Here is a 12,846-nt window from a genome sequence, read left to right as displayed (position 1 = left end):
CTGTTTGATGAAAAGAAAACATTTCTAGAAAATGTAGTGGATAAATTTATAAACTGTTTTATAAAGTTTTTGAATCATTTGAAAGCAGTTTGATCGTCGATGCAAGTTTTCCAAAAAGGATTTGTAAATTTAATGTATTTAGAAATATATCTTCTTATTCGTTTCGGTGCAAAGCAAAAAGGTTGCCTAAGAAATTACCCTTTCAATTCTCATGTTTTCTGATACATATACCTTAAAAACATTTTTTTTTTTAAATTCAAATCTCACCCGAGTAGCTAACATTCTTTTATACGAGAATTATGTTGTTTTCTGCATACATAACGGTGTTTCCAATAATGACTGGACATCTATAGGAATATGTTTATTTGAAACTTAAATAGTGTCTGTAAAATGAAGATTCGCCATTTGCCGCAATTTCAGCTTCTACACTTCAAAGAAGATTCTCTATTAGGTTTCTGTTAATATCTACCTTTAGACGTCGACCCACTAACATGCTACCTGCAGATCAACTGACGAGCAGATTCTACCAACAGATAACTCTTTTCAGCCGTAGATATTCCTCATTGCTTATAGCTCATCATTTATTGCTATCGTCACGAACTTTAACGAATTCTATAAAATGCTATCAAGACTAAAAAAACTGCATAAATATTTGATTGATTGGGATATTGGGATAGGCAGTCATCTCAGGAGCCTGTTGACTAGAATTGTGTCTTCACTGGTGGACATTATTTTGCATTGTTTTTCCTGTAACGCAGTGGACGGCTTCATGTTGTTTTTTGGGTTGTTTGATCTGATTCTCAAACGATGCTTCTGTTCATCCCTAAGATGCTCTAAATGGTTGAGAGCTACATCCAGCGCTTAGGTTTAGGCCTTGCTGTCGACTTTATTCACTTCCATTTCCTCAGGCCACTCAGTTATGATTTTTGCTTTTGGAGTGAGCCAGTTTCAGTCTGTGGCTACAGAATAGGAAGCGTAGAATTATACATTATTGTTTCATAGCTCTGAGAGCAAAACTTGGTTGGGGGAAGTGAAAGCGAACCTACTCTAATGGAGGGATTGTCATGGTCACAAACATCCATCAGCTTTCTGCAGTGTGTAGCTTGATTCGTCTTTCCCTAAGATGTTGTTCTAGTATCCGCAGCAGACACACGTTACATATAACAGTAGTCGAAGGGAAGCGTGCCATTTCGTGATTGCTGGCTTATGTGTTGTCGGTCGCTCTCAAAAATCCATATACAAACTTCTCGACAGATAGAATAAGAGCTGGCTTTCTTCCCAAAGTCTTCTCCACGAATGAAATAAAAGCTGTCTTTTCTTCCCGTGGGTTTTCTCCTTTTCACCTGATGAGGCCTGCTTGTTTGATTTCACCACACATCTGAAGTGTCAACGATTCTGATCTGTCTAGCTTAGCAGGTCAGAGTTGGAGCTTTATTACTCTCTCGCGTTTCAGTTTCAGTAATCCATCATTCGCTGTTACCCGTTGTATGTAGGAATTCTAAGGAATCTCACAGTTGTAATGACCTAATGGTTGGCTACCAATGGTCATGATAGAATGACATATGAGCAGTAACATTTACATTTCAATGCATGTTCGGTCGTTAATGTTTTAATAGCTTTTAAGAATGTCTATCGTCAGCACGAGGAGAAATTAAACAGAAATAGTCAATGGCTTCTATAAAATGTGTGGATAACATTCATTTGCATATCAGAATGTTCTGAATTAGATTATCAGCAGAACCAATTTTATTACAAATGATGTATTTAATTTCGGCAGCAGTTTCTTATTGTTTATCAACAACTTGGTGGTATTAATAATTTTTTACTGGTTGCAATACAGATTGAACAAGAAAACAAACGTGAATACACTTCCAGTACAAACTGATGATGTGTGGAATTTGAATAAAAGTTTGATGTTTTCGGAAATGCAAATTTTTTTCCTTTACGTATCATTTTAAAGCTTTGTTATTTCATCATGTTAGATTTTTATGATGCATAAAATATATTACAGTTTTAAATGATAAATTTATATATATATCTCCTAACTTTGCCAAGAAGGCCGTTTTTAAATTTATTGTCTTCTACTTTCAAAAAGGTTCAAATGTATCAGCTTTCCCGTCTAATTCACGACAACTACAGGGATCTATATGAACATCTGGAAAAGAATGATATCGCACCAACTTTATATGCCGCTCCCTGGTTTTTGACATTATTTGCATCACAGTTTCCTGTTGGATTCGTTTCAAGGCTTTTTGGTAAGTGTTTTTCTTCTGTCTTGTAATACGCACCACGTGACATCTGCCAGAGCTTTGCATAAGCAATTAAGTGTATTTTTTCAGTTGTTATGTTTACTGTCTATTATTTGTCTAATGCACTATTATAGGGGCTTAACTAGATTACTCCGCTATGCTCCGTAAATTCCCGCTGGCTTTTTATGCATCTTCTCGTTTTTATGCCATGAGGAAAGGGGTGTGGCAGCCTATGCAGCTTCATGTTTCTATCTCCGTGGTTGTTTAAGCCCACATTCCGAAGAAAAGCGTATTCATTGGGATTACGAGCTCAAGTATAGACTTTTAAATGCTTTTAATATTATTGTGAAGTCTTATCTTAGGATTAGAATGTATTGCTTGATTGTTTCTCAAAAATTTGCATCAAGCAAGTATAGTCAGGTTCCTTTATATTTAAAAATAATCTAAACCTATTTTATTAATCATCGGTAAGTATTTTTGGTTGTAAACTACTTAAAAACTACTACTTAAAAAACACTCAAGCTCGGAAAAGATTCTACGGTGTTCAGGTAATTCTGTGGGGCATCTATATAATTAATAAAACGTTTTTAACACTTCATTATAAGTCTTCATAATTTAACTGAGAATTTTGTCTTCTTACTGTAGAAAGTGAGTCGAAAGCGCGTGAATCCTTTATTGGTTATGTAAGCATGGATGAACATAATTTCATATCAACTTTACTGATTTGGGGGAGGGGCTCGAAGGATAGATAGTAACTATTAATTGAACAGTAAAGCATAAGGATTGTTTGCCTTGGGTAATGGTTCCGAACTTTGTCTGAAGGAAAAAAAAATCTTGCATATTTTTTACTCAAAGAAAAAAAATCCCCATGCAGTTCACCCTTTTGTGTATTGGAGGGGGGATTATTATTATTGAGTGGTTGGCCACTGCTAAGTCTTATAAGAGTGGAGGAAGCTAAACTGTCGGCCTATCAGTGGCCGAGTAAATAAGGTCCCTGAACAGTGGTATTTCGACCCAGGCTCAATGTCTCGGCAAAATGGCTGGCTACATGGGGTTTTTCTCTCATGTAATGTTAATGCAAGCTATTTCCTTTTAGAAAGCTCTCCACGAAAGCATCCACTGGCCGCGTGTGCTTTATCATAATCAGAACTAACCATCCCACGGAAAGTTGAAGAATCACATTTTGCGACTTATTAATTTATTTATTTATTTGAAAATTATTGATACAGAAAGATTTTTTTCAATACTCTCATTCCGAAGAAATATGTTGGTTTTTGTATCTTAAGAAAAAATTAAAAGTTTGTGGTAACCTACTTAGAAATAGTCTCCACTAAACTTAGACATGTTATCATTTATGATGATCCAGTATATAAAATTTTGCCTGTGTTGTCTTAATTAACATTAATGAGATAGCAGTATAATTTCAGTCCAGTCGTTGTTTTGTGTTCTCAATGTAATATAAGAATTTTGATGTGGCTGTTTCGTTTTGGTAACCTTCGGATATAATTTGCTAAAGGAAAGCTATAGAATTTCATTGGCCGTTTGAAGTCACACCATAGGCTGTCAGACATGGCATAATTAAGTCCTTGTATAGTCTAACATCGCATAAAATGAGTTTCTAAATTCTGGTTTCATTGTCCAGAATTTCAGCCAATGACAGCGATGTGTGTAGCTGCGATTAACTGCCGAGATAACATCTAGTTAAAAGTAATGCGATTTTTTTTTCTTGCAGCAAATGCTGGGATATTGTATCAGAGTTTACAGCTTGTAGAAAATTTCGTGATTGAAATCTCTGAGCATGAAGTGGCGCGGATATTTAGGGCTTCACTTTCTTGGGAGAGAATCATTGAATTGGGCGAACAAGTAACATGCTTTGAACTGAAGACCGGTTAAATTTTATTATCTTCATAAACGGTTCTAGAAAATGTTTCGAAATGGAGTTTGGTGGGGAGAGAATCTGTGATCCTCAGTACTTGAAAGTATGAAAATACAAAAGTTCTGCTTTTTATATATATTCTAATGAAAATGCAGTTGGTTAAGCATACGGGACATCATCATCTCTTTCCTTGTGTTCTGTAGAATGGTCAGTTGAATCTTCTGATTTAAATCTCCTTGAGTATGAGCTGAACTAGGATAATATGTTATTTACTTGATATCAAGGGTAGAGAACTTCATTAGTGTTACTTTAAAAATTTATAATTGCAGTTCCCTACTGAAGTAATTTACGTGATCATAAACTGCACTGAACGTCATTGTCCGACCTCCATTGCTATGATAGTTACCAATATGGAACTGAAAATGCAATTTTAACCATAGTAATGAAAGTTCATCTTCATTTTTCATTACATGGTTTTTTTTCCAAAACAAAACAGTTCCTGGTCATCAGGAAATTTTCCCAGAAGATATGCTGTTGAACTACGATTTTTCGTTGCTTTCCGTTCGCTTCAACATCTTCAAATTACACAGTAGTATTAATATTAAATTATTCTACCCCATCTTTCCAGTGCTTTTTATCACGAAGCAGGGGGCGTTTAATGTGTGGGACAAAATCCGTTGATGATCTTGTAAGGTTTATCCTAAGTTTATAACAGTTATCTTTAGTTAAAGCTACTTTCCTGTCCCTTCTAATTTCAGCTTACAATTTGCTGCCAGAGTGTGTTTTTAGGATCGCGGTTAATGCAAATGAGGAAGAGCGGTACTTAGGTCGAAGTTCCACTGACTTCGTTAGAAAGCCAGAGATTCTGACTAGCGCACATTTGCCTTTTGGCTACACTCTTTCTAAGCTATTACTACACTCGGCCGTATTTCAGGCCCTTGATAGATTCGCCGTTTAGTTAACATTTAAGGGCCAACTCCTTTAGAATTTTGATAGCTTCGGCTATAACGTTTTAGCTAAGCATTAGTTAAGTTTGATTTCTTAGTACTCTTGAGTTCAAGGCCAAATGGAGGCTTTTTGTGCGCTCTAAGACAAGAGCCTTTTGTAAATTCTTATTTTGAGAAATAAAGGGTAATTAACCCTTCTTGAGTTTACGTTTCTGTTTCCTGAGCTAAAGCGATTATTCGCTTACCAGTCCTCGAGGTTCTACACACATAGCTTAAGAGAAGATGTTGGAACCCAATAATCTGTTTATGAGTTTGAGAGAAATAGTACTTAAAAAAGTCTTGTCAGGTTATTGTCGGTGAATGAAATAGTTTCGTTGCCTTTAATCGTATTATAATCTAATCTTGCTAGGGAAAATCTTCCTTAAGAATTTCTGTAGCAGTCTGATAAGGGCTGAACACCGATGATTGATATGTAAATATACAGCTTTGTTATTTCGCGATGTTGCGTAGGGGGTTTGGTAAACTTCGTTTGGCTGCTGTTGTATTCTTTAACTTTTTCCTTCAACGTTTTCTTAATCCAGAGGGGGGGACAGTATGAATAGAGTAGTTTAAGGATTATTATTCCCGACCCTCTTATGATGTGGTTTTTGTATTTATGTAATTTAGAGCGTTATAACTCAATGAATAATTTTACGCATTCCAATATTGTATCATAGTGTTGTTTTCTATGTATACGGCACTGTTGTAATTTATCAGGAATGCTTGTACATTTTAATAGCGAATAGCTAAGCCTTTAAAAGCAGTAATGTTAAGTACTTTAATGTTCTTTTAAAAGTTAAAGCTGTAGATCTATTTATATAAATTTTAATTATTCTAATAGAAACTTTTACGTTCCTTTTTGTGTTTATATATACGTGTGCGTATTTGCTTACCTCTTTCATTCATATTTCTGGTCATAATTCTTAGTTTATTAAATATGGTTTTTAATGTTTGTGTATTGTTTTGAATAATCCTATAAATTAGAACTTTTTGTCGTAGTTTTCGTATGTCCTTCATGGGTGTTTTTCATTTTTGTTATTCATTAAATATGCTTAGCATATTATGTACTTCTGTTTCAGATCTCATATTTCTGAGCGGTATTGATGTGGTTTTCAAAGTGTCACTGGTGCTACTTGGCAATTACAAAACCCATATTTTAACTTGTGACAGTTTTGAATCTACTATGGATTTCTTGAAGACGACTCTGCCTTCTATTGATGTTTTACAGATGGAAATTATTTTCAATCAGGTCAGAAACTAATTTGAAATCTAACCTCCTATTCCCCCTGGCGTATCCAGCTTGTTCCGATTTTGATATTGTACCTGTAATATCTATTTGTATATGGTAAAAAAACGGAAAAATAATTAAAGTATTAAAGAAATAAATAATGCATGCCCTTGAGCTGCATGTGATTGACTTTTAAAGAAATTATTATAATAAGAATTTTTTTATTAAAAATATTATCCTATCCTTGAAAAAATTATTTATGGTGTTAATTTAGATTTAATAATTGGTATTGAAACGTAAAAGAGAGAGAAAATGTTTTAAAAAGGGAACTGAAGTTAGAAAATTATATTTATGGGAGAAACAAATTAAAAACTACTAATCACCTTCAGTTTGATGTTTTAAATAAAACTTTTCAAGGGGTTAGTATTTAAAGCATTAAACCTCGAAGATAAATGAGTGCCGAGCACAAGTTTCGTTCTTCCTGCCACTATGAGATTCAAACCGCTGTTGATTAAAATTTTATATTTCACCATCAGCTGTAATGTATGGTATTGTATTGTAATGTTATTGTCATCAGCGACTGTATTTCCCGGCCATGCTCTGTACCACAAGTTCTATATGCCCTGATGATAACTTTTCAATTAACACCGATGCGTGGCGTAAAGTGCGCCCTGTGGAGGTGTTGTTCTCAAGACGGTTAGTGTCAAGGAGCGACACCAGTTCTGCCAATGGTGATGTGTTGGTGCTTCCCACACTTAGTCCTGTCCTGTTGATTAAAATTTCTCAATATCTCATATTGACAAGAGCTACCCCGACTGGTGTCCGCCGATAACATCGCGGCAAAAACATCGCGGACAAAAACGTCGCGGAGAAAACAACGCAAGGCGAAAACGTCGTGCTACAAAACATCGTGGGAGAAAACATCGCAGTTCTAAAACATCGTGGTACAAAACATCGTCGTCGAAAATAAAGCGGTCCAAAAACTTCGCAGTTTAAAATCATCGTCGTCGAAAATATCGTGGTAAAAAATAAAGTATCTACAAATCATCGCATGACGATAACATCGCAGACATGCTTTTTTCAGGCTTTAATAACTGTAAATGGATATTCCCATAATGATTTGTGAGCGCAAGATGTAAAGAAGGATAATTTTTACTTTCATATTTTTTTATTAAATATTAAATTTTTGCTGAGAAAATAAGAAGAAAACTTAAGCGTAGAAAATTAATGCAACTTATAGCACTTAATAGAATTTTAAATCGACAGACCATTAATTAACTAACAAAGATTATTAATAAATCATTTTTATAAAGATTTTACAGATAATTTTTCATAAAAAGTATAATCTATTAAGTTGCATTTAATTTTCTATGCTTAAGTTTCCTTCTTATTTTTTCAGCAAAAATTTATTAGTTAATAAAAAAATGTGAAAGTAAAAATTATCCTTCCTTACATCACTTGCGCTCACAAATCATTATGGGAATATCCATTTACAGTTATTAAAGCCTGAAAAAAGCATGTCTGCGATGTTATCGTCATGCGATGATTTGTAGATACTTTATTTTTTACCACGATATTTTCGACGGCGATGTTTTTAAACTGCGAAGTTTTTGAACCGCTTTATTTTCGACGACGATGTTTTGTACCACGATGTTTTAGAACTGCGATGTTTTCTCTTTGCGAAGTTTTCTCCCACGATGTTTTGTAGCACGACGTTTTCGCCTTGCGTTGTTTTCTCCGCGACGATTTCGTCCGGGATGTTTTTGCCGCGATGTTTTCGGCTGTAACCACCCCGACTTGCGCACGGGTCTTTACTAGTTTCTAACTGTAAAGTAAATCGATAATCAAAATATACGATACAGATAGATATTGGTTAAACATTGGAAAACAGATTAAAAAATTTAATTAATCCTAAAGGTGTTTTTAAGAATTATGTAAAAATTTTTAAAAGCAAATACGCAAAGAATGAGAAAGCAAATTGGTATTTTGCAAAAAACGTTTTACAAGCAAATATGTAAAGAATGGGCTGGCGAGTTGCCTGATACATATTTGATAATTGAATAAACTATTTTTTAAATTTTGATATAACACATTTAAATACCTTGTAAGAATTTAATTTTACTAACCAGCTATTTTTTGTTAATTACCTTTGCTATTTTCTTGCTTTCCACTTTCCGAATGCCAATTTCTAGTTCGCGTGTATTCAAATATGATAGAAAAGGGATAGTATTTAACCAGTTAACTGTGATTGACGAGTGTACTCATCGTGGAGAAGCGGCACGATTTTGTGTATTGACGAGTATTCTCGTCATGCGTATAATGAAATGGAAAGATAAGAGGGAGGTTTATTTAGTAAGTACTGTACATAATGACAACGTAATAGAAACAGAGAAAAGAAAAATAATAACAAAGAAACCGGAGCTAGTGATTGATTATAATAAAAAAATGGGTGGAGTGGATATGAGCGATGGAATTATCATAGCGTACTCCACAGCAAGAAAAGACTCAAAAAGTACTACAAAAATATATTTCTCCATTTCTTAGACATTATGTGTTTGAATACATTCATATTATATAAAAAAAATAATGGAATATTATCGCGTATCAACTTTTTGCTCAAATTTATTGAAGACACTTTTGCGACGTATCCAATTGAAAGAAATAAATCGATACAAACTCGGCCATTTAGACCTAATATAAGCCAATTAGGCGGGAATCATGTTCCGGATTATATACTCGGAACACCGGGGGGGGAACTACGCGAAGGTGTTCGCATTGCTACAAACGTAAGATCAGGAAGGAATCGAGTTACTGGTGTTCGATTTGCCAAGTCCCATTGTGTATAATACCCTGTTTCGCTGAATATCACGCCACAGCAGGAATTTAAATTCTTACTTTTATATGTATAATATTTAATTTAATTTATTGCGTTTTTAGTTTAATATGTATGCTTATAATATGTTTATGTTAACGAAATAAGTAAATATTAGTAATAAAATTTTCAATTTTATAAAATAAACCCATCTTTTTCATTAAATATCTTATCAGCGCAGCTTACTCTGTGATTGACGAATATACTCGTCATGGCTCGATTCTTACATACTCTCCCTCTTAAAGGGCGACTGGGGCTTTTAGGGGACCCAATCGTCAAATCCTGGGTGTGGAGAATCATCATCCAACACCCTTTTAGTTCGGGCGCTACTGTAGAGACATTAGGTTATTTCGAAGCAGAAGAAGTGAAAAATGAGCAGCGCCCTCGCCGGGAATCGAACCACGGACCTCTAGAATACGCGCCTAGCGTATTAAACTAGCCTCAAAAATGATTGTCAAAGCTTTGTGACTTCAGCCATTTTCACCAGGTAATACAAACGGCAAAAAAAGGATGGCTTAGGTTAGACAGAGACTTTAGCAACAGAGCGTCTTGGCATAAATGCTGTTTATTTATGTTGGTTAATTGATTTAAGCAAATCAGTCTAGGGCCATCCATTTAAAGGGTGTGATACATTTTCAAAAGAAACTTAATCTTATTTTCATTATTAAAAACACAGAAGTCCGTGCAAACATTCTCTTAGCCAGGATTTGAAGCCGTTAGAATTAACCAGTGTTCTGCGGTCTTATCCACTTGGCCATTGGTGGGCTCGGCGCTAGACCGGGCGCTGCTGTGAAAGCGTCTTGTTTGAAAGCCTATCTAATTTAAATTATTTCTCAAATTAGAACCTGGGTTTATAATAAACCATTCAACATTAAAAATTTTGGTCTTTAATCTTTTTGGAGTCCACCAACGGCCGAGAGGTAAAGTCGCTGAACTCTGTTAATTCCGATCTGGGTTCGATACCAGGCAAATAGGCTGGCTGCATGCGCGTATTCGTGGTTTTCTCCATGTGTAACTTGTTGTACGAGCCAGTTTTCTTTCGAAAATCCTCCACGAAGGCCGTTTATCCATTTAGGGTAGAAGCCCTCGCATGCTTTGCCATAAATCGATAAACCAAAGCAAACCGTTATGCAACATGCAGTTTCATTGCGATTGTTAAGTTACTCTTAGGGATCCATGTCTTTGAATTGCGATTAACTATGAATGCTTTAAATATGACGAAAAGAAATGAATTACGAGCATTGGAAAGAATTCCATTAGTGCTGTATTTATTCGGTTTTGGGATAAATGAATACCTAATAAGTCTCGTGATAACTACGCGTAATAATTTTGATGACGTTAAATGGTGCTATCTTTATTGTAAATTGTCTTACTTACTACTTTCATACAAAACTCCAAGAAAAGGAGGGATGATCAAATTTACAAATATGTTTGTAGAAATGATGTATTGTATCTGTGAAAGCACATTTCTCTCTTGCAGTCGGGCTTTTGTTTCCTTTTTAGCACAAGTAAATACATTCTTATGAAGCACTTTTTTTTTCTTGTTGAGCATTACAAAATATAACTGATTATATCATATCACATTTTACGTATTTCTTTTGACACCAATGTAATAATTCTGCGACTATTTTATAGAAAATATTTAACTTAACTCGCTCATATTTCAGACAAGAATCTTCAGTATATGATGGGAATTTCAGCCGTTGCGTCTTCAGAAAGATAAGCAAATTTCACCTGTAATTTATCAGCCTCATCACAGGCATTAGCTGGTGCTGCTCAAAAAAAGCATTTCGGGAGTGAATTCGTGTATCTCAAAACATGGGAGCATTTTATTTCATTTTTCAGTCAGGTTCTTTAAAAGATGTTTATTTTTCAAATCACATTATCATAATGATTTCTTTCTACTGTGTTCATTGTTTATTCGTATAAGTTTGAGAAGTTAAGCAGTTGAAAGCTCCAGTCGTTTAACCAACGCTTTAGAAATGGTCGTCATTTTTCAAAATAATGTATATTAAATTGCGTATTAATATAGGAATTTAAAATACGGTGAAATCTCCCTAAAAGACGACAGTCCACGACCCGGCTTCGGACGATTTTGATCTTCTGGGAAGGTGATCATATTAGGTGATGCTGAATATCGATGTCTGTTTACATAATGTGCTAAGAAAAATACAAGTATTTTTCAGAGATGGCCCACCAGCGGCCGATCGGTAAAGTCGCTGAACACTGATAGTTCGGTCCGAGGTTCGAATCCCGCGAACGGGCTGGCTGCATGGGCGTTCTCGTAGTTTTCCCCATGTGTAACGTGTGTACGAGCCATTTTCTCTTAGAAAGCCCTCCACGAAAGCATCCCTTCTCTTAGACAGATAGCACTCGAGGCTTTGCCATAATCACACACACTATTTTCAGAGATGGTCGCCATTAGAAAGTTCACTGTATATGGACTGGTTGATATGATTCAGTTTGAAATTAACTTGCAACTTGAAAATAAAGCTATAAGAATCGGTAAGGTTTATCTTAAAATATTTAAGAGTTCCGTGTGATAATACCAAATAGAAAGCAGATTTAGTATTAAAGAGAATTAGTCGAAAATCTGTGAGTTCCCCCATCCTTGCTAAAGTACGCGATATCGTTTATAAACATACTTGCACAATGTGTTACTAATACCTCAACCTCTAGTCTCCCCAAAATTAAAAAGATTGTCATACATATATCATATTGTAATGCAAAGCAAGGTATCTAAAATAATAAATTATCTTTCAAAATATTTATTATGCACATTTTTAACATGCGCCATCGCATGGGTATCTTTCAAAGATTTTATATGGCGCCGATGGCTTGCATGCTTCGGCTTTATGACTAAACGAGTCAGTAACGATGTTCTCAATGTAGCATGAAATTTCATGCGTATTACAGCTGTTAGAATTCTACATGCAAAATAACCTCTAAGGAGAAAAGGCATTCATTTCTGAAGCAACAAACTAAGAACCGTGAGAAGATTTTTACATGCTGCAACGGACTTTTTCCTTTAAAGGCTTATTTCAAATACTTTATCAATTATACAATATAAAAGACTTTCTGTATATAAAACCTCTCATAAGACTTTTATATCTGCAATTACATCCAACATTTTCAAGCAATGTGGAATGAGATCGACTGTTGTCTAGATGCTTAATTAATGCTTAATTAGTAAGCCCCAAATTATATGTATAATTTATTCAAGACAGCTTCAATGAAGTAAAAGCTGTGACAGTTTTTATTTATGAGGTAAACGCAAGGTTTTGTAATAAAATATTTTCAGAACTATAATGTCTTTATTTTGAGTACTTTTCATTCGGATGCCTATAGTATATGACACCATTATGTTCAGCTCATACAGTTTTTATCTGGAAGTATTTGTACCTGTCATATGAAATAATAGGAGAAAAACCTCTCATAATAAGAAAATTTAGAAATAATTTTTTAAATAAATACTTTGAATAAAGGAAATATGTTTATAATTTCGGTATAGGAAAGCTAGAGTATAAAATAACAATTATAAAGTATATAATTAAGAAAATATCAGTTGGCCAAATGATCAAATTATTTAAATATGTTTTTACTAGGTGTTACCGAAAATGCCGATATATTTTTTA

General features: G+C 34.6%; 1 protein-coding gene across 1 annotated transcript in view; it reads left to right on the top strand.

The window, feature by feature from the left end:
- LOC118184243 (TBC1 domain family member 1-like) overlaps positions 1-12,846 on the top strand; it is a 335,166-nt gene that overhangs the window by 303,794 nt on the left and 18,526 nt on the right. The window contains exons 18-19 of the mRNA XM_085809767.1: positions 2,096-2,255; positions 6,191-6,360. Coding sequence (XP_085665893.1) covers positions 2,096-2,255; positions 6,191-6,360 — 330 coding nt within the window. The remainder of the gene's footprint in view (positions 1-2,095; positions 2,256-6,190; positions 6,361-12,846) is intronic.

The sequence above is a fragment of the Stegodyphus dumicola genome, chromosome X2, assembly GCF_044657685.1.
Source record: "Stegodyphus dumicola isolate Sdum_Otavi_A_Nest chromosome X2, ASM4465768v1".
NCBI classification, from domain to species: domain Eukaryota; kingdom Metazoa; phylum Arthropoda; class Arachnida; order Araneae; family Eresidae; genus Stegodyphus; species Stegodyphus dumicola.
The sequence above is the reverse complement of the archived record's forward strand: the minus strand, read 5'-3'. Positions and strand labels throughout refer to the sequence as shown.